Genomic DNA, 25,733 nt, shown 5'->3' with positions numbered 1-25,733 from the left:
AGCCAGGCAGCCTCCTCCGAAAAAGCACAGCCTCTGTCATGTGATTAATAATGGGAGGTATTCCCTAGACTAAACCAAAAGATTCCAGATGATTCCACTCACCTCTCAAGTAAAATAAGCATGTCATGTCATATTGCCTAGATTCATACAATACCATTTACATGAAAGCTGCAATCCATATATAATACATTTAAAGTAAAAACATTTTTAATGAATGTACAAATCGCAGATTGCACCATTAAAGATGTGTTAACGCCACCTGAATGGAACATGCAGTCGGTCACTCACTGCCGTCCACAAAGCCTTTCCACATTCTGCTGTTGGACCTGACAACTGTCGCAATGACTGACCGTCACCAGTAATATTTCCTTATACATCCGAGGCATGTTGTAAAGTCAAGACCAGCGCAGCAATTAAATGTGAAACAAACATTCAAACAAAATGTCAAAACTGGTTCAGACTTATTCAATGTATTTGTTTATCACATTGAAATCTCTATTTAAGCAATAAGGCCTGAGGATTTATGGTATATGGCCTAGGGATGTTCTTATATATATTGGCCATATACCAGAAACCCCAGAGGAGCTATTATAAACTGGTTAACAAAGTAATTAGAACATTTTGTTTTTGTCATACTCGTGTAATATTGTCTGATATTCCACACCTTTCAGCCAATCAGCATCTAGGACCCAAACTACCCAGATTATAATATACATTATACTGAATTTAGAAGATGATAAAACGGTGGACTATGTCAGACCAAGTCTGCTAATTGAACGTGTAAGATCCTGTCCTCACAACAAGACCCGTTACTGCAACAGGTATAAAAATGTACCTGACGGGATAGTTTACCAAAAATGTACGTTTATCAGACATTCGTATCCCTCAAAAGTGGGTTACATAGATCCCACATCATGCAGTCAGAAAAATATGCAGACCTCAATCCCAAACTAATAGGAAAGATGAGCACCACCTAATTCCATTAGAATAACAAACTGAATCTGAAGTGAACCATCCCGTTAATACACACTTCCATATCCACCTCCTACCTTCCAGCCGCTGCCTGCCTCCCGGTAGTAGGGGAAGTTGTCACAGATCCACTGGTAGATCTCGCTGAGGGTCATCCTCTTGTGCGGCGAGCCGTTAATGGCGAAGGTGATTAGGCTGGCGTAGCTGTAGGGTGGTTTGCCATCCCTATGCTGGGCCACCTCCTCCTGGTCCAGCATGTTTCCCTGGTCCAGTGGGGCATTCTTCTTTCCCAGCCCGTGGCCATGATGCCCGTGGGGGTACCCGTGGGTGTGGTGTTGGTGCCCGGCATTGGACTTCTGGATGGCCGCCCGCATGGTAAGCTGGGGAAGCCAGTCCATGGAGGTCAGGCTGCTCCCTAGTTCAGAGGTCATGATGGTGGTGAGGGGTTGGGGGACTCAGGGGAAGGGTGGGGAGATGCTCTCCTTTCGCTCACTGGATTGCTGTTGCACAGCGGCACCGGCTGAATTCTAGAAGAAAAGTAGGGTGTTTGCTAAACAAAAGAAAAATTAGGAAGAAATGAACAGATATGACACGGTATGCACTGCAGCTGACTGGACTACAGATGAATAGAAGTGTCAGGAGATGATAGTGTATGTGTGTGATCAGATATGGTCAGGAGAGGGATTTGGTGCTCTTGATTCTTTTCATGAAATGGTCCAGATTTCAGCACAGCAAATACTGTGTCAGTCATAGCCTCCCTCAATATCAAACATATATTTTACATAGAAACTGTTTCCTCTAAGTTTCAACTTCACTCAAAGCTGTACATTTAACCATAAAGAAACAAAGGCATCAGCAAACAAAGTAATTTGAGGTAAATTTGAGCAAAGTCTTACTGTTTTAGTTTCTTTACATCTCTTCTCTGGCTCAAGCATCTGTGGAATGTACTGAACCGAAAGGTAGAGTAGTCCTTCTATGGTGCATGTTCATACGCTCCTCATTGAGGCGCCAATGCTGTAACACAGAAAGCACACACAAAAGGGGAGTTTGTCAAGTCCTGGCTGACAACACTCATTAGTGACAAAAAAATTACTTTATCGCAAAGCCACCCACCACAACAGCAACACTGTTGGAGTTCTGTCTATCTGGCTTGCTTCTGTCATTCTCCCTCCAACAAAGTAGAAATGGCAACTCGATCTGCGTAGTGACTAAAAGCTTGGGAATTTTTTTCGGAACTGCCTGCCAAATGGGGGAACAGCACGGGAGGAATTCCAACTCCCCAGAGGAACCCTAAAACCCAGAATCTCCACTGTTCTCTGTCGACGTGCCCCGCTCTGCTGTCAAGTCCAGGCCCACCTCTCAGTTTCAGACCTGAAGGTAGTAGCGCTTCTGCCACAAACAACCAGAGTGCTTCAGAAGAGAAGGCTCCTACTTTTAATTTGTTTTCAGCTATTTTTGTAGATCCACACAGTACCATAATCCGCAAAGGTATGTAGAAGTACACAAGCAGGGCTAAATGTTGCTGTACACAAATAACATGATAAAATAACACTTCATATATTAAAAAAATCTAAAATATCTATTTCAGAGTATAGGATCATTTCAGTGTGGACCAATGTCCTGCTTGAACCCTGAAAATACAATTTCCAGGCTAAAACCTGGTCAGTAGTAGAGCTAAGCCTCCAAAGGATACCTGTACATCTCTGAGCCCATACAACCTTCAAGTGTCCTTAAACAGAGACAAACACACCAGCCCACGCAATCTCACACACACACACACTATGATCTCCTGAAACTTCTAAGGCGGTCTACCAGGAATACAAAACTCTCGGTTTCTGCAGATCCCCCTCGAGAGCAACATACAAGAGAAGAAAACGAAAACAATACTCTGCCCGCAAACCAGTTTAATTACAAGTTGAAAAAACAAAATGTTTAACGCATATTCATCTAGCCAAACATGCTGGGAAAATGCTGGGTGAGCTTTTGTACCGCCACCCCCGTCTCTTCCTGAAGGCCCTTGACAGTGGCACTGTGAGAGAAAGCAGAGCCAGAACCCCAATCCCAGGAAGCCATCTTAATTAGTCCACCTTTTTGCTGCAGGGGGATGGGGAAGGGAAAAAAAACCAACACAAGTTATTCTTTTCCCCTCATTAAGAGTAGGCTTTAGCTGCAAATCAGGCTGCCACAAGCCCCGACCTGCTGTGCTGTTGCTGCTGCTGCTGCTGTTGTTGTTGCAGTTTAGAGCGTGGGCTTGACTGTTGTGATGGCATAGCGTTAGCATAGCGAGGCGCTAGGATGAGTAATACACTAGAACAGAGGGGGCATGACACTGCTTCTGGGAAAAAGGGGACCGAACACCCAAAGACAGTGATTACCCAGTCAACAAGTCCCACAGTGACTGCCCTAACCCATATACCTGGAAGCGCTCCGCCTATTGTATCTGAAGCAAGTGTGCCGTTACAGTTCATTTGTTTCCTTCAATTCTGCAGAGGCACGCCTTACTGCACTTTCCAGAGTAAAACAGTTAAATAGGCTAGCTATTTTTGAAGCATTGAGTTCCGTAGCACAGGCTCAATTGATACACAGGGTTCAGAGCTTGTCTCTGATTTGTGGTTGTGTGTTAATACCATCACTGAGGTATTTAGCTTCTGTAACCACGGCTCAGCCATGATGAAGCAAGCTCCAAAATCAAATATCTGAATGTAACCACTTGTACCACAGCCATCCATAGAAGAATTGCCTGTCATGAGAGTTACTTGACACATAGTAATTACAGGCAAAAACAGGAAGACTTGTGGGAACCCTGATACCTTGGATAGAAGGGGCTTGTGCCAAGTCTGCAAATAGATTCATTAAAAGGGGCAATCAGGTAGGTAGACAAGCGGTTAAGAGCACTGTGCCAGTAACCGAAAGGGCGCTGGTTTGAATCCCTGAGCCGACTACATGAAAAATCTGTCCATGTCCCCTTGAGCAAGGCACTTAACCCTAATTGCGCCTGTAAGTCACTCCGGATGAGAGTGTCTGCTAAAATGACTAAAATGTAAACAAACATCTAATAAAATGCATTGATATTTAATGTCAAATATTGAATAACAACCTCCAATGAATTTCACACCAGAGGGATTCTCTCGTTCTCCTTGTGGTGACAGCAATGACACCAATACATTCACAAGCATAGCCACGGGAAGTAGGGGTGCTGAGGGTGCTGCAGCACCCCCTGAAAGATCTGAACAAAATCTGAAAAATTATTTGTATTGTTTTTGAAAGAAACATGTTCTCACAAAAGTAGTGCACTGGGCATTTACCAGCCTTGTATTAGCTGACTGTTATAGCCGCCCCCCTTCGACAACAAATTCTCAGCAACAAAAAAACTTCACACGGCTATGATCACAGCACTCACATCTAAAGACCCCATGCTTCTATATATTCTTTGAAAAGATACACAAATGATTGCCAGTCTAGAAGCCATTGCCTATACAGTTGAAGTCAGCAGTTTACATACACCTTAGCCAAATACATTTAAATTGAGTTTCACAATTCCTGACATTTAATCCGAGTAAAAATGTCCTGTTTTAGGTCAGTTAGGATTACCACTTTATTTTAAGAATGTGAAATGTCAGAATAATAGTAGAGAGAATGATTTATTTCAGCTTTTATTTCTTTCATCACATTCCCAGTGTGTCAGAAGTTCACATACACTCAATTAGTATTTGGTAGCATTGCCTTTAAATTGTTTAACTTGGGTCAAACGTTTTGGGTAGCCTTCCACAAGCTTCTCACAATAAGTTGGGTGAATTTTGTCCCATTCCTCCTGACAGTAACTGAGTCAGGTTTGTAGGCCTTCTTGCTCGCACACACCTTTTCAGTTCTGCTCACAAATTTTCTATAGGATTGAGGTCAGGGCTTTGTGATGGCCACTTCAATACCTTGACTTTGTTGTCCTTAAGCCATTTTGCTACAACATTGGAAGTATGCTTGGGGTCATTGTCCATTTGGAAGACACATGTGACCAAGCTTTAACTTACTGATGTCTTGAGATGTTGCTTTAATATATCCACATAATTTTCCCTCCTCATGATGCCAGTTCCTCCTGCAGCAAAGCACCACCACAACATGATGCTGCCACCCCCGTGCTTCACGGTTGGGATGGTGTTCTTCGGCTTGCAAGCCTCCTCCTTTTTCCTCCAAACTTAACGATGGCCATTATGGCCAAACAGTTATTTTTTGTTTCATCAGAGCAGACAACATTTCTCCAAAAAGTACAATCTTTATCCCCATGTGCAGTTGCAAACCGTTGTCTGGCTTTTTTGTGGTGGTTTTAGAGCAGTGGATTCTTCATTGCTGAGCGGCCTTTTAGGTTATGTCGATATAGGACTCGTTTTACTGTGGATATAGATACTTTTCTACTGGTTTCCTGCAGCATCTTCACAAGGTCCTTTGCTGCTGTTCTGGGATTGATTTGCACTTTTCGCACCAAAGTACATTCATCTCAAGGGGACAGAACGCGTCTCCTTCCTGAGCAGAATGACGGCTGCGTGGTCCCATGGTGTTTATACTTACGTACTATTGTTTGTACAAATGAACGTGGTACGTTCAGGCATTTGGAAATTGCTCCCAAGGATGAACCAGACTTGTGGAGGTCTACAATTTTTTTCTTCTGAAGTCTTGGCTGATTTCATTTGATTTTCCCATGATGTCAAGCAAAGAGACACTGAGTTTGAAGGTAGGCCTTGAAATACATACACAGGTACACCTCCAATAGGCTAATTGACATAATTTGAGTCAATCAGAAGCTTCTAAAGCCATTAATCATTTTCTGGAATTTTCCAAGCTGTTTAAAAGGCACAGTCAATTTAGTGTATGTAAACTTCTGACTTACTGGAATTGTGATGCAGTGAATTATAAGTGAAATAATCTCTCTGTAAACAATTGTTCAAAAAACTACTTAGGACATCTACTTTGTGCATGACACAACTGACTTGCCCAAACTATACTTTGGTAAAAAGAAATTTGTGAAGTGTATGTAATAAGTGTATGTAATCTTCCGACTTCAACTATATTGAGAGCCATATCCCTGTAATGCTTATAGAAGATCTTATGTCAAGTGTTATTGAAGTGTTGTGGTTGCAGGTTGACTTAGCACATCTAAAGCCTTTTCTTTTGGGGTGTTGCTATAGGCCACCAAGTGCCAAAAGTCAGTATCTAATTAATATGTGTGAAATGCTTGATAGTGTATGTGATGTAAACAGAGAGGTCTACTTTCTTGGGGACCTGAATATTGACTGGTTTTCATCAAGCTGTCCGCTCAAGAGGAAGCTTCTTAATGTAACCAGCGCCTGTTTTTTTATGTTGTTTTATTTCACCTTTATTTAACCAGGTAGGCCAGTTGAGAACAAGTTCTCATTTACAGATGTGACCTGGCCAAGATAATGCAAAGCAGTGCGACAAAAACACAGAGTTACACATGGGATAAACAAACATACAGTCAATAACACAATAGAAAAATCTGTATACAGTGTGTGTAAATGAAGTAAGGAGGTAAGGCAATAAATACGCCAATAGTAGCGAAGTAATTACAATTTAGCAATTAACACTGGAGTGATAGATGTGCAGATGAGGATGTGCAAGTAGAAATACTGGTGTGCAAAAGAGCAGAAAAACAAAAACATATGGGGATGAGGTAGGTAGTTGGTTGGATGGGCTATTTACAGATGGGCTGTGTACAGCTGCAGCGACTGGTAAGCTGCTCTGACAGCTGATGCTTAAAGTTAGTGAGGGAGATATAAGTCTCCAACTTCAGTGATTTTTGCAATTCGTTCCAGTGATTGGCAGCAGAGAACTGGAAGGAAAGTCGGCCAAAGGAGGTGTTGGCTTTGGGGATGACCAGTGAAATATACCTGCTGGAGCGTGTGCTATGGGTGGGTGTTGCTATGGTGACCAGGGAGCTGAGGTAAGGCGGAGCTTTACCTAGCAAAGACTTATAGATGACCTGGAGCCAGTGGGTTTGGCGACGAATATGTAGCGAGGACCAGCCAAAAAGAGAGTAATCTGTTCGCAGTGGTGGGTAGTATATGGGCCTTTGGTGACAAAACGGATGGCACTGTGATAGACTACATCCAATTTGCTGAGTATAGTGTTGGAGGCTATTTTGTAAATGACATCGCCAAAGTCAAGGATCAGTAGGATAGTCAGTTTTACGAGGGTGTGTTTGGCAGCATGATATAGGAAGCCGATTCTTGATTTCATCTTGGATTTGAGATGCTTAATGTGAGTCTGGAAGGAGAGTTTACAGTCTAACCAGACACCTAGGTATTTGTAGTTGTCCACATATTCTAAGTCAGAACCGTCCAGAGTAGTGATGCTAGTCGGGCGGGCGGGTATGGGCAGCGAACGGTTGAAGAGCATGCACTTCGTTTTACTAGCATTTAAGAGCAGTTGGAGGCCACGGAAGGAGTGTTGTATGGCATTGAAGCTCGTTTTGAGGTTTGTTAACACAGTGTCCAAAGAAGGGCCAGATGTATACAGAATGGTGTCGTCTGCGTAGAGGTGGATCAAAGAATCACCTGCAGCAAGAGCGACGTCATTGATATATACAGAGAAAAGAGTCGGCCCGAGAATTTAACTCTGTGGCACCCCTATAGAGACTGCCAAAGGTCCGGACAACAGTCCCTCCGATTTGACACACTGAACTCTATCTGAGAAGTAGTTAGTGAACCAGGCAAGGCAGTCATTTGAGAAACCAAGGCTGTTGAGTCTGCCGATAAGAATACGGTGATTGACAAAGTCGAAAGCCTTGGCCAGGTCGATGAAGACGGCTGCACAGTACTGTCTTTTATCGATGGCGGTTATATCGTTTAGGACCTTGAGCGTGACTGAGGTGCACCCGTGACCAGCTCGGAAACCGGATTGCATAGCGGAGAAGGTACGGTGGGATTCTAAATGGTTGGTGATCTGTTTGTTAACTTGGCTTTCGAAGACTTTAGAAAGGCAGGGCAGGATGGATATAGGTCTGTAAAAGTTTGGGTCTAGACACTCTAGACCCAGTGCACTCCCCCTTTGAAGAGGGGGGTGACCGCGGCCACTTTCCAATCTTTAGGAATCTCAGACGATACGAAAGAGAGGTGAATGGCGGCAGATAATTTTAGGAAGAGAGGGTCCAGATTATCTAGCCAAGCTGATTTGTAGCGATCCAAATTTTGCTGTCTGGATTTGGGTGAAGGAGAAGCAGGGGGTGCTTGGGCCAGTTGCTGTGGGAGGTGCAGAGCTGTTGGCCGGGGTAGGGGTAGCCAGGTTGAAAGCATGGCCAGCCATAGAGAAATGCTTGTTGAAATTTTCGATTATCGTGGATTTATCGGTGGTGACAGTGTTTCCTAGCCTCAGTCCAGTGGGCAGCTGGGAGGAGGTGCTCTTATTCTCCATGGACTTTACAGTGTCCCAAAACGTTTTGGAATTAATGCTGCAGGATGCAAATTTCTGTTAGAAAAGCAAAGGCTAGCTTTTTCAAACTGACTGTGTATATTGGTTCCTGACTTGCCTGAAAAGTTGCATATCGCGGGGACTATTCGAAGCTAGTGCAGTACGCAACAGGATGTTTTTGTGCTGGTCAAGGGCAGTCAAGTCTGGAGTGAACCGAGGGCTATATCTGTTCTTAGTTCTACATTTTGGCATGCTTATTTAAGATGTTGAGGAAAGCACTTTTGAAGAACAACCAGGCATCCTCTACTGACGGGATGAGGTCAATATCCTTCCAGGATACCCGGACCAGGTCGATTAGAAAGGCCTGCTGCAGAAGTGTTTTAGGGAGCGTTTGACAGTGATGAGGGGTGGTCGTTTGACTGCGGACCCATAACGGATGCAGGAAATAAGGCAGTGATCGCTGAGATCCTAGTTGAAAACAGCAGAGGTGTATTTAGAGGGCAAGTTGGTCAGGATGATATCTATGAGGGTGCCCATGTTTACGGATTTGGGGTTGAACCTGGTAGGTTCCTTGATAATTTGTGTGAGATTGAGGCCATCTAGCTTAGATTGTAGGATGGCCGGGGTGTTAAGCATATCCCAGTTTAGGTCACCTAACAGTACGAACTCTGACAATAGACGGGGGGCAATAAATTCACATATGGTGTCCAGTGCACAGCAGGGAGCTGAGGGGGGTCTATAACAAGCGGCAACAGTGAGAGACTTATTTCTGGAGAGATGGATTTTTAAAAGTAGAATCTCGAAATGTTTGGGCATAGACCTGGATAGTATGACAGAACTCTGCAGGCTCTCTCTGCAGTAGATAGAACTGCTAAAGGGGGCAGAGTTGCAATCTTGACAGAAAATGTTGTAATTGGGGATGGAAATTTCAGATTTTTTGGTGGCCTTCCTAAACCAGGATTCAGACACTGCTAGGACATCAGGGTTGGCGGAGTGTGTTAAAGCAGTGAATAAAGCAAACTTAGGGAGGAGGATTCTGATGTTAACCTCTTACATCTAGATGTTCCGCTAGCGGAACGTCTGCTCCAATATCCAATGATGGGCGTGGTGCGAAATACAAATTCCTCTAAAATCCGAAAACTTCAATTTTTCAAACATATGACTATTTTACAGCTATTTAAAGACAAGACTCTCGTTAATCTAACCACACTGTCCGATTTCAAAAAGGCTTTACAGCGAAAGCAAAACATTAGATTATGTCAGCAGAGTACCCAGCCAGAAATAATCAGACACCCATTTTTCAAGCTAGCATATAATGTCACAAAAACCCAGAAGACAGCTAAATGCAGCACTAACCTTTGATGATCTTCATCAGATGACACACCTAGGACATTATGTTATACAATACATGCATGTCTGTTCAATCAAGGTCATATTTATATCAAAAACCAGCTTTTTACATTAGCATGTGACGTTCAGAACTAGCATACCCCCCGCAAACTTCCGGGGAATTTACTAACAATTTACTAAATTACTCACGATAAACGTTCACAAAAAGCATAACAATTATTTTAAGAATTATAGATACAGAACTCCTCTATGCACTCGATATGTCTGATTTTAAAATAGCTTTTCGGATGAAGCACATTTTGCAATATTCTAAGTACATAGCCCAGCCATCACGGGCTAGCTATTTAGACACCCACCCAGTTTAGCCTTCACCAAAATCACATTTCCTATAAGAAAAATGGTCTTACCTTTCCTGTTCTTCGTCAGAATGCACTCCCAGGCCTTCTACTTCAATAACAAATGTTGGTTTGGTCCCAAATAATCCATCGTTATGTTCCATCAGCGACGTTTTGTTCATGAGTTCTAGACACTATCCGAATGGTAAATCACGGTCGGGAAAAACAGAAAGGGGAAGATTGCTCTTTCTTGAGGACAAAGTAATGAAACTGATGACCATTGCAAGCTGCTCCAAGAAGTTGGACAGTTTTGACTTCCCAACAACAGCGGCTCACTTTGACCATCGTAGTCCCGTGTGGCTCAGTTGGTAGAGCATGGCGCTTGCAACACCAGGATTGTGGGTTTGATTCCCTCAGGGGACCAGTACGAAAATGTATGCCCTCACTACTGTAAGTTGCTCTGGATAAGAGCGTCTGCTAAATGACTAAAATCGAAATAGTCTGTGTAGCTACTCGGTTAACTATCTACAATGACCCTTTTTGCACTAACTATTTTCAGTTCTCACATGCTGTCAATGATCTACACAAAATACTCTAATGTCAAAGTGGAAGATTAATGAAAAATAAAACACTAATATACTTTGATTAGATAAGTATTCAACCTCCTGAGTTAGTACCTATTAGAAATACCTGAAAAACTCCCAAGTCTTTGCTGATGTTAGGTGTGTAGACAAACAGTGAAATGCTTACTTACGGGCCCTTCCCAACAATGTAGAGAGAAAAATGATAACTTACCAGTACCGAGTGGTGTTGTCACGATACCAGATTTTTGACTTTGATACTGTTACCAGGTTTATTATCACAATATACGATACCAAAACAATACGCAATACCAAAACAATACTCGATACCGCGGCAAAAAAACAAAACCGGTAAGTTGACTGATCTCATTTACAGCAACAGCCTGGGGAATAATTACAGGGGAGAGGAGAGGGATGAATAAGCCAATTTGAAGCATGGGATGATTAGGTGGCCATGATGGTATGAGGGCCAGATTGGGAATTTAGCAAGACACTGGGATTAACACCCCTAACTCTTACGATAAATGCCAAGGGATCTTTAGTGGCCCGTATTAACATCCCATCTGAAAAACAGCACCCCTCACATGGCATTTTCCCCAGTCACTGCCCTGCGTATTGGGATGCATATATTTTCTTTTACCAGAGGAAAGAGTGCATCCTAGTGCCTTCTGAAACCACTTCCCGCAGCATCTTGTCTCCCATCCAGGGACTGACCAGGACTAACGCTGCTTAGCTTCAGAGGTAAGCCAGCAGTGGGATGCAGTGTGGTATGCTCCTAGCAACAACATCAAAAAATCGTATTAGTTAAAGTCAAAGAATAAACACTGGCCTTTCATTTTTTTTATATATATTTTTTTTTACATTGAACAATATGTTGATTACTGGTAGAACACATACACTAGAAAATAGAATATATTATATTCAATTTCTAGCAAAAATACAACACCATATTAAATAATAGAAAAATACCATAAATTTTCCTTATGCAAAATCATATCGGAGACTCAGAGCAGAGAAAATAATTGTACAATTACATGTAAACTGTTTTAAAATGTAATTTGATACATACCAGGGTTACTTTTCTCATCTATGGCCATAATATTGTGTCAAATGACATTCATTAGACCTATAATTCATTATTCATTATAGCGAAACAATTGTATGTATTGAATGAATAGTTTAGTTCCAAAATGACAGGGACTCTACAAGGTGTTGAAAGTGCTCCACAGGGCTGTTGATTCCAATGCTTCACACAGTTGTCAAGTTGGCTGGATTTTTTTGGGGTGTTGTACCATTCTTAATACACACAGAAAAACCCAAACTGGTGTGCCTGGCACCTACTACCATACCCCTTTCAAAGACACTGAAGTCTTTTGTCTTGCCCATTAGCCCTCTGAATGCCACACATACACAATCCATGTCTCAAGGCTTAAAAATCATACTTTAACCTGTCTCCTCCCCTTCATCTACACTGACTGAAGTGGATTTAACAAGTGACATCAATAAGGGACTGACCAGGTGAATCCAGGTGAAAGTTGTCATTGAAAGAGCCTGTTCTTAATGTTTTGTACACTCAGTGTAGCTGTAAACAGCACGTGCTGGTGTTATATGCCGTTCCATACATTCTAATTGAATTAGTAGAGAGGAGAGAGCGATAGCGAGTGGAGATGAAACGGCACAACATGTTAAGGGGAAATAGTAGGCCCGTGGGTTACACACCTGAAACCAAACATAAAGCCTAGACTGCAAACATGCGCTAGGGCCGTGCTAGATCGACACGAAAATGTCATAGCCTCATGATGAGTGAATATGATTGCCTAACCTGTACAAATGACAATACAATGAATTATAAAGACTATGCATTGCACGCAGAACTTAAGAATGAAGTGACAATGAGTAACGATGAATATCGTCAGATAAATATAGGTGGATCATGAATTATACTGTATGCACCCTTGTCCCTGCAGAAGATAGCTACTGTATATTTTGAAATAACTCTGTGCGCTCCCTGCAAAATAAAGTTTGACACAAGACAAAATGATGTTTAGCAAAGAGCCATAGTAAAAATGTATGATACTGAATATGAATCCTGGATGTAAGGAAAACCCATAGGTTAAGTGTTCCCCATGAATAGCCTTGAGACTGAGTAAAATGAGCGTTAACAATACATCCAACCAGATCAGATAGCTGAAGTGAATGATATTATATATCAATGTGGAATGACAGCTAACCACGCCCACAGATCTTAGAGATGTAATTATCAAGCTCTCTTCTCCAGGAGTTAAACATGGGGCTTAACTCAATTTTATTGAAAGATGAGCAAGAACCCGCAAATAAAGGCATCGGCTTTGCCTCAGTATTTTATAATTGAACTTTTTTCAGATGGAATGTCGTCTGGCATCGAGGCGGAAAGTAATTATGAACATGGATTTGCCCTTTTGGACCTTTTTTCTCCCTCTTTCCAATGCCCAGGACTCCCAGACATGACAGTTCTTGGCGTGCCGACAGGCTCCTTTTGAAACATTAGCATAGCCACACAACACAGTCTTCCTCGGAAACCCCGTCAGCTCATCACACTCGGGGGTTGTCATTACTTCGCCTTCTTCCGATAGAAAATATTTGGATTCCTCCTCTCACTCCATTCAGAGTCCCTATTAAAATGCAGAAGTGTAAAGCCACTCTCGGTCTAAAAGCCTGGCGAGCAGCGGGGGGCTGTTAGCGATGCAATCATCTGAGTGAGTGCATCCCAGCCACAAAAGTCTAATGGGTGAATACAATAACAATAACACACAGGCCCAAACTCTTCTAAAAATTGACAATATGCCCAGTTATGAGTCTCATAACCAGTTCACAGAGTTGTGCTAATTTTAGGGCTTTTTGAAAGATGTACAAATAATGTTTAAAGTCACTGAAACCCCCCCCAAAAAAATGTTTCATCATATTCTGTTACTGCTCATGTTTTTTAGGTCGAGGCTAAAAGTTGCAAAAAAATCTAAAATGGCCCTATTGCTCACTATTCCCTCTTGAAGGCACCAGACCTGTGTGGCAGACAGGTTTTTGTCACTATATTTTGAGCAGGGGAAGGAACATATTACGGGCCCTAATCTCATTCACCAAAATATGCATATCTGTTTTTAGTTTCAGGCAAATTATATAATATTGAAAGTCAGGATAATAAGGAATAATAGGAATCAATGCAATTACCAAAGTCCTGCTAATCTAATCCTCTTTGGGATCACACCTTTTTCTCTCTGCCCAGAGTGTTTCAGTTTTGGTATTTTAGGGTATTTTATTAGGATCCCCATTAGCTGTTGCAAAAGCAGCAGCTACTCTTCCTGGGGTCCACACAAAACATGAAACAATACATCACATCAATAGACAAGAAAAGCTCAAGGACAGAAATACATCATTCTTTTTAAAGGCATACGTACGGAACCCTGACCTGTTCACCGGATGTGCTACCTGTCCCAGGCCTGCTGTTTTCAAGTCTCTAGAAACAGCAGGAGCGGTAGAGATACTCTGAATGATCAGCTATGAAAAGCCAACTGACATTTACTCCTGAGGTGCTGACCTGTTGCACCCTCGACAACCACTGTGATTTATAATTATTTGACCCTGCTGGTCATCTATGAATATTTGAACATCTTGGCCATGTTCTGTTATAATCTCCACCCGGCACAGCCAGAAGAGGACTGGCCACCCCTCATAGCCTGGTTCCTCTCTAGGTTTCTTCCTAGTTTCTGGCCTTTCTAGGGAGTTTTTCCTAGCCACCACGCTTCTACACCTGCATTGCTTGCTGTTTAGGGTTTTAGGCTGGGTTTCTGTACAGCACTTTGTGACATCAGCTGATGTAAGATGGGCTTTATAAATACATTTGATTGATTTGATTGACGTAGCCTAGATTTCAATTCATACACAAACTATCTAGGTCAAATAGGGGAGAGGCGCTGTGCCGCGAGGTGTTGCTTTTTTAAACCAGGTTTGCTGTTTATTTGAGCAATATGTGATGGAAGGAGGTTCCATGCAATTAGGGCTCTATATAATACTGTGTGCTTTCTTGCATTTGTTCTGGATTTGGGGACTGTGAAAAGACCCCTGGTGGAATGTCTGGTGGGATAAGTGTGTGTGTGTGTGTCAGAGCTGTGTGTAAGTTGACTATGCAAACAATTTGGGATTTTCAACACATTAATGTTTCTGATAAAAAGAAGTGATGCAGTCAGTCTCTCCTCAACTCTTAGCCAAGAGAGACTGGCATGCATAGTATTTATATCAGCCCTCTGATTATAATTAAGAGCAAAACATGCCGCTCTGTTCTGGGCCAGCTCCAGCTTAACTAGGTCTTTCCTTGCAGCACTGGACCACACGACTGGACAATAATCAAGATTAGACAAAACTAGAGCCTACAGAACTTGCTTTTTGGAGTGTGGTGTCAAAAAAGCAGAACATCTCTTTATTACAGCCAGACCTCTCCCCATCTTTACAACCATTTAATCTATATGTTTTGACCGTGGCAGTTTACAATCTAAAGTAACGCCAAGTAATTTAGACTCCTCAACAACCACACCATTCATTACCAGATTCAGCTGAGGTCTAGAACTTAAGGAATGATTTGTACCAAATACAATGCTCTTAGGTTTAGAGATGTTCAGGACCAGTTTATTACTGGCCACCCATTCCAAACAGACTGCAACTCTTTGTTAAAGGGTTTCAGTGACTTCATTAGCTGTGGTTGCTGATGCGTATATGATTGAATCATCAGCATACATGGACACGCATGCTTTGTTTAATGCCAGTGGCAGGTCATTGGTAAAAAATAGAAAAGAGTAGAGGGCCTAGAGAGCTGCCCTGCGTTACACCACACTTTACATGTTTGACATTAGAGAAGCTTCCATTAAAGAAACCCATTTGAGTTCTATTAGATAGATGGCTCTGAATCCACGATATGGCAAAGGTTGAAAAGCCATAACATATGTTTTTTTTCAACAACAGGTTATGGTCAATAATATCAAAGGCTGCACTGAAATATAACAGTACAGCTCCCACAATCTTCTTATTATCAATTTCTTTCAACCAATCATCAGTCATTTGTGTCAGTGCAGTACATGTTGAGTGCCCTTCTCTATAAGCATGCTAAAAGTCTGTTGTTCATTTGTTTACCAAGAAATAGCATTGTATTTGGTCAAACACAATTTTTCCCAGCAGTTTGCTTAGAGCTGGCAGCAAGCTTATAGGTCTGCTGTTAGAACCAGTAAAGGCCGCTTTACCACTCTTGGGTCGCGGAATTACTTTGGCTTTCCTCTAGGCTCAGATTAAAAATATGACAGATAGGAGTGGCTATAGAGTCAGCCACCATCCTCAGTAGCTTATCATCTAAGTTGTCAATGCCAGGAGGTTTGTCATTATTGATTGATAACAATAGTTTTTCCACCTCTCCCACACTTACTTTACAAAATTCAAACTTGCAATGCTTTTCTTTCATTATAATTTTTTTTATGTATGAATACAATTGCTCACTGTTCATTGTTGGCATTTCCCACTTTACCAATGAAATAATCATTAAAATAATTGGCAACATCAAATAGTTTCGTGAGGAATAAGCTATCTTATTCAATGAAAGATGGAGTTGAATTTGTCTTTCTGCCCATAATTTAATTTAAAGTACTCAAGTTTTATATCATTGATCTTGGCTTCATAATACATTTTCTTCTTCTTTTTGTTGAGTTTAGTCACATAATTTCTCAATTTGCAGTAAGTAAGCCAGTCAGATGTGCAGCCAGACTTATTAGCCACTCCTTTTGCCCCATCTCTTTCAACCATATAGTTTGTAAATTCCTCATCCAGCCTTGGAGCCTAAACAGTTCTAACAGTCAGTTTCTTAACAGGTGCATGTTTATCAATAATTGGAAGAAGCAATTTCATAAATTCATCAAGTGCAGTGTCTGGATGCTCCTCAATCATATCAGAACAACAAATATTTTTAACATCATCAACATAAGAGTCACAGCAAAATCTTTTGTATGATCTCTTATACACTATTTTAGGCCCAACTGTTGGAACTTTGGCTTTCCTGGATATAGCCACTATATTGTGATCACTGCATCCAATGGGTACGGATACAGCTTTAGAACAAAGTTCTACAGTAAGTAAAAATGTGATAGATACATGTGGATGATCTTATTCCTGTAGTGGTTGTAAACACCCTGGTAGGTTGATTAATAACCTGAACCAGATTACAGGTTATTACATATCTGGCGCCTCCAGAGATGCGACCTCTCTCATCGTCACTCACTGCCTAGGTTTACCTCCACTGTACTCACACCCTACCATACCCTTGTCTATACATTATTCCCTGACTCTATCCTACCACTCCAAAAAATCTGCTCCTTTTATTCTCTGTTCCCAACGCACTAAACGACCAGTTCTTATAGCCTTGAGCCGTACCCTCAACCTACTCCTCCTCCCTACTCCTCCTCTGTTCCTCTGGTGATGTAGAGGTTAGCCCAGGCCCTGTGTCCCCAGGCACTCTCATTTGTTGTCTTCTGTAACCATAAAAGTCTTGGGTTCATGCATGTTAAACCTCTTACATCTAGACGTTCCGCTAGCGGAACACCTGCTCCAATATCCAATGATGGGCGTGGCGCGAAATACAAACTCCTCTAAAATCCGAAAACTTCAATTTTTCAAACATATGACTATTTTACAGCATTTTAAAGACAAGACTCTCGTTAATCTAACCACACTGTCCGATTTCAAAAAGGCTTTACAGCGAAAGCAAAACATTAGATTATGTCAGCAGAGTACCCAGCCAGAAATAATCAGACACCCATTTTTCAAGCTAGCATATAATGTCACAAAAAACAAAACCACAGCTAAATGCAGCACTAACCTTTGATGATCTTCATCAGATGACAACCCTAGGACATTATGTTATACAATGCATGCATGTTTTGTTCAATCAAGTTCATATTTATATCAAAAACCAGCTTTTTTACATTAGCATGTGACGTTCAGAACTAGCATACCCCCCGCAAACCTCCGGTGAATTTACTAAATTACTCACGATAAACGTTCACAAAAAACATAACAATTATTTTAAGAATTATAGATACAGAACTCCTCTATGCACTCGATATGTCCGATTTTAAAATAGCTTTTCGGTCAAAGCACATTTTACAATATTCTCAGTAGATAGCCCGGCATCACAGGGCTAGCTATTTAGACACCCAGCAAGTTTAGCCTTCACCAAACTCCGATTTACTATTAGAATAGTTTGATTACCTTTGGTATTCTTCGTCAGAATGCACTCCCAGGACTTCTACTTCAATAACAAATGTTGGTTTGGTCCAAAATAATCCATAGTTATGTTCCAACAGCGGCGTTTTGTTCGTGCGTTCAAGACACTATCCCAATGGTAAATAAGGGTCACGCGCATGGCGCGTTTCGTGACAAAAGATTTCTAAATATTTCATTACCGTACTTCGAAGCATGTCAACCGCTGTTTAAAATCGAAGATGAGCATTTGCCCACTGAATTCGGTTACAACGCTGAACTGCAGTCAGGTCAAGACCCTGGTAAGGACAACGAGCTCGTAGATGAGCTTCCCTGAGATGGTTTCTGACAGTTTGTGCAGAAATTCTTTGGTTGTGCAAACACACAATTTAATCTGCTGTCCGGGTGGCTGGTCTCAAACAATCCTGCAGGTAAAGAAGCAGCATGTGGAAGTCCTGGGGTGGCACGGTTACATGTGGTTGTGAGGTCAGTTGCATTAGCGTAGCCTCTTCTGTAGCTTGTCAACTATGTGTCTGTCTATCCCTGTTCTCTCCCCTCTGCACAGGCCATACAAACGCTTCACACCGCGTGGCCGCTGCCACTCTAACCTGGTGGTCCCAGCGCGCACAACCCACGTGGAGTTCCAGGTCTCCGGCAGCCTCTGGAACTGCCGGTCTGCGGCCAACAAGGCTGAGTTCATCTCAGCCTATGCTACCCTCCAGTCCCTAGACTTCCTGGCGCTGACGGAAACATGGATTACCACAGATAACACTGCTACTCCTACTGCTCTCTCCTCGTCTGCCCACGTGTTCTCGCATACCCCTAGAGCATCGAGCCAGCGGGGTGGTGGCACTGGAATCCTCATCTCTCCCAAGTGGACATTCTCTCTTTCTCCCCTGACCCATCTGTCTATCTCCTCCTTTGAATTCCATGCTGTCACAGTTACCAGCCAATTCAAGCTTAACATCCTTATCATTTATCGCCCTCCAGATTCCTTGGAGAGTTCATCAATGAGCTTGACGCCTTGATAAGTTCCTTTCCTGAGGATGGCTCACCTCTCACAGTTCTGGGTGACTTTAACCTCCCCACGTCTACCTTTGACTCATTCCTCTCTGCCTCCTTCTTTCCACTCCTCGCCTCTTTTGACCTCACCCTCTCACCTTCCCCCCCCTACTCACAAGGCAGGCAATACGCTTGACCTCATCTTTACTAGATGCTGTTCTTCCACTAATCTCATTGCAACTCCCCTCCAAGTCTCCGACCACTACCTTGTATCCTTTTCCCTCTCGCTCTCATCCAACACTTCTCACTCTGCCCCTACTCGGATGGTATTGCGCCGTCCCAACCTTCGCTCTCTCTCTCCCGCTACTCTCTCCTCTTCCATCCTATCATCTCTTCCCTCTGCTCAAACCTTCTCCAACCTATCTCCTGATTCTGCCTCCTCAACCCTCCTCTCCTCCCTTTCTGCATCCTTTGATTTTCTCTGTCCCCTATCCTCCAGGCCGGCTCGGTCCTCCCCTCCTGCTCCGTGGCTCGACGACTCACTGCGAGCTCACAGAACAGGGCAGCCGAACGGAAATGGAGGAAAACTCGCCTCCCTGCGGACCTGGCATCCTTTCACTCCCTCCTCTCTACATTCTCCTCTTCTGTCTCTGCTGCTAAAGCCACTTTCTACCACTCTAAATTCCAAGCATCTGCCTCTAACCCTAGGAAGCTCTTTGCTACCTTCTCCTCCCTCCTGAATCCTCCTCCCCCTCCCCCCCCCTCCTCCCTCTCTGCGGATGACTTCGTCAACCATTTTGAAAAGAAGGTTGACGATATCCGATCCTCGTTTGCTAAGTCAAACGACACCGCTGGTCCTGCTCACACTGCCCTACCCTGTGCTTTGACCTCTTTCTCCCCTCCCTCTCCAGATGAAATCTCGCGTCTTGTGACGGCCGGCCGCCCAACAACCTGCCCACTTGACCCTATCCCCTCCTCTCTTCTCCAGACCATTTCCGGAGACCTTCTCCCCTACCTCACCTCGCTCATCAACTCATCCTTGACCGCTGGCTACGTCCCTTCCGTCTTCAAGAGAGCGAGAGTTGCACCCCTTCTGAAAAAACCTACACTCGATCCCTCCGATGTCAACAACTACAGACCAGTATCCCTTCTTTCTTTTCTCTCCAAAACTCTTGAACGTGCCGTCCTTGGCCAGCTCTCCTGCTATCTCTCTCAGAATGACCTTCTTGATCCTAATCAGTCAGGTTTCAAGACTGGGCATTCAACTGAGACTGCTCTTCTCTGTGTCACGGAGGCTCTCCGCACTGCTAAAGCTAACGCTCTCTCCTCTGCTCTCATCCTTCTAGACCTATCTGCTGCCTTTGATACTGTGAACCATCAGATCCTCCTCTCCACCCTCTCCGAGTTGGGCATCTCCGGCGCGGCCCATGCTTGGATTGCGTCCTACCTGACAGGTCGCTCCTACCAGGTGGCGTGGCGAGAATCTGTCTCCGCACCACGCGCTCTCACCACTGGTGTCCCCCAGGGCTCCGTTCTAGGCCCTCTCCTATTCTCGCTATACACCAAGTCACTTGGCTCTGTCATATCCTCACATGGTCTCTCCTATCATTGCTATGCAGACGACACACAATTAATCTTCTCCTTTCCCCCTTCTGATAACCAGGCGGAGAATCGCATCTCTGCATGTCTGGCAGACATATCAGTGTGGATGACGGATCACCACCTCAAGCTGAACCTCGGCAAGACGGAGCTGCTCTTCCTCCCGGGGAAGGACTGCCCGTTCCATGATCTCGCCATCACGGTTGACAACTCCCTTGTGTCCTCCTCCCAGAGTGCTAAGAACCTTGGCGTGATCCTGGACAACACCCTGTCGTTCTCCACTAACATCAAGGCGGTGACCCGATCCTGTAGGTTCATGCTCTACAACATTCGCAGAGTACGACCCAGCCTCACACAGGAAGCGGCGCAGGTCCTAATCCAGGCACTTGTCATCTCCCGTCTGGATTACTGCAACTCGCTGTTGGCTGGGCTCCCTGCCTGTGCCATTAAACCCCTACAACTCATCCAGAACGCCGCAGCCCGTCTGGTGTTCAACTTTCCCAAGTTCTCTCACGTCACCCCGCTCCTCCGCTCTCTCCACTGGCTTCCAGTTGAAGCTCGCATCCGCTACAAGACCATGGTGCTTGCCTACGGAGCTGTGAGGGGAACGGCACCTCCGTACATTCAGGCTCTGATCAGGCCCTACACCCAAACAAGGGCACTGCGTTCATCCACCTCTGGCCTGCTCACCTCCCTACCTTTGAGGAAGCACAGTTCCCGCTCAGCCCAGTCAAAACTGTTCGCTGCTCTGGCACCCCAATGGTGGAACAAGCTCCCTCACGACGCCAGGACAGCGGAGTCAATAACCACCTTCCGGAGACACCTGAAACCCCACCTCTTTAAGGAATACCTGGGATAGGATAAAGTAATCCTTCTAACCCCCCCCCCCCCTTAAAAGATTTAGATGCACTATTGTAAAGTGGTTGTTCCACTGGATATCATAAGGTGAATGCACCAATTTGTAAGTCGCTCTGGATAAGAGCGTCTGCTAAATTACTTAAATGTAAATGTAAAATGTAACAAATACCATGCTATTGCTTGCGGAGAGTGCAGTTATGTATTTGAAAATGTATCAATTGACCAATTAGTCACATTTGGGCAGACTTGATATTACTGTTCAAAATGTTCTACAATGGTTCATTGGATCAGTCTAAAACTTTGCACATACACTGCTGCCATCTAGTGGCCAAAATCTAAATTGCGCCTAGACTCAATGATATAATGGCCTATATCTTGCATTTCAAAGATTATGTAGTCTCGTTAGGATACCAGCTCGTCTGCCACTTTTGTGCCCTTGCTTCCTCTTTCGAGTCCGGGGATTAGGGCTTTCGTCCGGAGTAAGCAGAACGTCCAGAGCTTCCAACTCGTTGATGTAGAAATCGTCATCCAAATCGAGGTTAGTGATCACTGTTCGGTAATAGGAAATTATGGCTGAGATTATACCAAAAAAGTTAGGATAGGCGTAAAAACCCCCCACAAAAAACCCGGTAAAGTGGCTTCTATCCACTGCAGGGCCATCTTCTCACAAGTATTTAAGAACTGTCAAAAACCTAATGTTAATAACAATATTTTCATGTTGCACATCTTTTAGTTCTCTCATTAAATGCTTTCAATATTTGTATATGAATTTCTACAATTAATAGTTCAACTAGGAGCCTGTTCAGCCCGCCTTTTCCTGTAGTCCATGATCAGCTCCTTTGTCTTGCTTACATTGAGGGAGAGATTGTTGTCCTGGCACCACATTGCCAGGTCTCTGATCTACTCGTTATAGGTTGTCTCATTGTTGTCGGTGATCAGGCCTACCACTGTTGTGTCAACAGCAAACTGAATGATGGTGTTGTAGTCGTGTTTGGCCACGCAGTCGTGGGTGAACAGGGAGTACAGGAGGGGACTAAGTACACCCCTGAGGGGCCCCAGTGTTGTGGATCAGAGTGGCAGACATGTTGTTGCCTACCCTTACCACCTGGGGGCAGCCCGTCAAGAAGTCCAGGATCCAGTTCCAGAGGGAGGTGTTAAGTCCCAGGGTCCTGAGCTTAGTGATGAGCTTTGTGGGCATTATGGTGTTGAACGCTGAGCTGTAGTCAATGAACAGCAATCTCACATAGGTGTGTGTTCCTTTTGCCCAGGTGGGAAAGGGCAGTGTGGAGTGTGATTGAGATTGCGTCATCTGTGGATCTGTGAGTCTTGGGTGTCCGGGAGGAGGCTGTTGATGTGAGCCATGACCAGCCTTTCAAAGCACTTCATGGCTACCGACGTGAGTGCTACGGGGCGGTAATCATTTTAGCAGGTTACCTTCACTTCCTTGGGCACAGGGACACGGGTGGTCTGCTAGAAACATGTAGGTATTACAGACTTGGTCAGGGAGAGGTTGAAAATGTCAGTGAAGCCACTTGCCAGTTGGTCTGCGCATGCTTTGAGTACATGCCGTGATTATCCGTCTGGCCCACGGCTTTGTGAATGTTGACCTGTTTAAAAGGTCTTGCTCACGTCGGCCACCGAGAGCGTTATCACACAGTCGTCTAGAACAGCTGGTGCTCTCATGCATGCTTCAGTGTAGCTCGTCTGGTTGGCTCGCGTCACTGGGCAGCTCGCATCTGGGTTTCTCTTTGTAATCCGTAATAGTTTTCAAGCCCTGCTACATCCGACGAGTGTCAGAGCCGGTGTAGTAGGATTCAATCTTAATCCTGTATTGACACTTTGCTTGTTTGATGGTTCGTCTGAGGACATAGCGGGACTTCATATAAGCATCCGGATTAGTGTCCCGCTCCTTGAAAGAGGCAGCTCTAGCCTTTAGCTCGATGCAGATGTTGCCTGTAATCCATGGCTTCTGGTTGGGATATGTACGCACGGTCACTGTGGGGACGACGTCATCGATGCACTTATTGATGAAGCCGATGACTGAGATGGTATATTCCTCAATGCCATTGGATGAATCCCGGGAACAAATTCCAGTCTGTGCTAGCAAAACAGTCCTGTGGCGTAGCATCCGCATCATCTGACCACTTCCGTATTGAGCGAGTCACTGGTACATCCTGCTTTAGTTTTTGCTTGTAAGAAGGAATCAGGAGGATAGAATTATGGTCAGATTTGCCAAATGGAGGATGGGGGAGAGCTTTGTATGCATCTCTGTGTGTGGAGTAAATGTGGTCTAGAGTTTTTTTCCCTCTGGTTGCACATGTGACATGCTGGTAGAATTTAGGTCAGACGGATTTAAGTTTGCCTACATTAAAGTCCCCGGCCACTAGGAGCACTGCTTCTGGATGAGCATTTTGTTGTTTAATTACGGCCTTATTCAATTGGTTGAGTGTGGTCATAGTGCCAGCATCGGTTTGTGCTGGTAAATAGATGGCTATGAATAATATAGATGAGAACTCTTGGTAGATAGTGTGGTCTACAGCTTATCATAAGGTACTCTACCTCAGGCAAGCAATACTTCAAGACTTCTTTAATATTAGACATCGCACACCAGCTGTTATTGACAAATAGACACACACCCCCAACCTTCATCTTACCAGACGTAGGTTCTCTGTTTTGTCGGTGCATGGAAAATCCTGCCTGCTCTATATTATTCATGTCGTCGACTCGGTGAAACATAAGATATTACAGTTTTTAATGTCCTGTTGTTGTTTTTTTATGTCCCGATGGCAATCATTTTCCAATGACTGCATGTTGGCCAACAGAACGGATGGCAGTGGGGGTTTACTCGCGCGCCTACGAATCCTCAGAATTCAGCCCGACCTCCGCCCCCTTTTTCTCAGTCTTTTCTTGACGCAAATGATGTGGATTTGGGACTGTTCCCGAGAAAGAAGTAAATAATTTGCGTCAGACTCGTTAAAGGAAAAAGCTTCTTCCAGTCTGAGGTGAGTAATAGCTATTCTGATGTCCATAACTTATTTTCAGTCATAAGAGACGGTAGCAAAAACTTTATGTACAAAATAAGTTACAAACAACGCAAAAAAACTAACAAAATAGCTAACAAAATAGCACAGTTGGTTAGGAACATATAAAACGTCAGCAATCCTCTCTGGCGCCATTTTCCGCTTGTATATATTTTTGCAACATTTATTATTTCAGCTGGAAAGTTTTGAATAGAAAAAGCCACTCAACGGTCGAAAGCCTTTTCAGCATCAAGAGCCATTATTGATAAGTCTACATCTTGTTTTTTAGCATATTGTACTAAAACATGGTCTTGTATTTGTTTGTGTCTATTTTTAATAAAAACCTGTTGGGTTAATATGTATCAAGTCTGGTTATACTTTTGCCATTCTGTTGCTTATGAGTTTTGTTATTATTTTATTGGTCACAATTTATTAAATGTATGGGTCTGTAATCTACAGGAGACTCCAGATTTCCCTGGTTTTAATATAACTGAAATGAACTGTTTGATACATGCCACATAGACAAAAATGTATTGTGTTTTTATGGCGGAGCTGTGTACTCTACCGGAGTGGACACAACCCACTGCTGATTGCACATGGGCAATTCCACAGGAACAGAGCGATGCTGAGACTCAGATTTCTCACTTTTAAAACATACAGCTGAAGTCAGAAGTTTACATACACCTTAGCCAAATACATTTAAACTCAGTTTTTCACAATTCCTGACATTTAATCCTAGTAACAATTCCCTGTTTTAGGTCAGTTAGGATCACCACTTTATTTTAAGAATGAGACATGTCAGAAAAATATTAGTGAGAATTATTTTCATCACATTCCCAGTGGGTCAGAAGTTTACATACACTCAATTAGTATTTGGTAGCATTGCCTTTAAATTGTTCAACTTGGGTCAAACGTTTTGGGTAGCCTTCCACAAGCTTCCCACAATAAGTTGGGTGAATTTTGGCCCATTCCTCCTGACAGAGCTGGTGTAACCGAGTCAGGTTTGTAGGCCTCCTTGCTTGCGCACGCGTTTTCAGTTCTGCCCACAAATGTTCTATGGGATTGAGGTCAGGGCTTTATGATGGCCACTCCAATACCGTGACTTTGTTGTCCTTAAGCCATTTTGCCACAACTTTGGAAGTATGCTTGGGGTCATTGTCCATTTGGTCCATTTGCGACCAAGTTTTAACTTCCTGACTGATGTCTTGAGATGTTGCTTCAATACATCCACATAATTCCCCCTCCTCATGATGCCATCTATTTTGTGAAGTGCACCAGTCCCTCCTGCAGCAAAGCACCCCAACAACATGATGCTGCCACCCCCGTGCTTCACG

At 43.5% G+C, this 25,733-nt stretch overlaps 1 protein-coding gene across 3 annotated transcripts in view; it reads right to left on the bottom strand.

Annotated features, from left to right (window-relative positions):
- The window catches only part of LOC115166021 (forkhead box protein J3), a 96,700-nt gene that overhangs the window by 50,394 nt on the left and 20,573 nt on the right, over nucleotides 1–25,733 (bottom strand). The window contains exons 1-3 of one of the 3 annotated variants that reach the window (XM_029719638.1): nucleotides 11,292–11,864; nucleotides 1,866–1,983; nucleotides 1,050–1,496 (exon numbers count right to left, since the gene is read on the bottom strand). In XM_029719638.1, coding sequence (XP_029575498.1) covers nucleotides 1,050–1,400 — 351 coding nt within the window. In that variant the 5' untranslated portion in view covers nucleotides 1,401–1,496; nucleotides 1,866–1,983; nucleotides 11,292–11,864. Of the gene's footprint in view, nucleotides 1–1,049; nucleotides 1,520–1,865; nucleotides 1,984–11,291; nucleotides 11,865–25,733 lie in introns of those variants that run through there. The other 2 variants (XM_029719637.1, XM_029719636.1) reach the window with 2 other exon arrangements.

This window comes from Salmo trutta, chromosome 28 (genome assembly GCF_901001165.1).
Source record: "Salmo trutta chromosome 28, fSalTru1.1, whole genome shotgun sequence".
In the NCBI taxonomy this organism is placed as follows: domain Eukaryota; kingdom Metazoa; phylum Chordata; class Actinopteri; order Salmoniformes; family Salmonidae; genus Salmo; species Salmo trutta.
The sequence above is the reverse complement of the archived record's forward strand: the minus strand, read 5'-3'. Positions and strand labels throughout refer to the sequence as shown.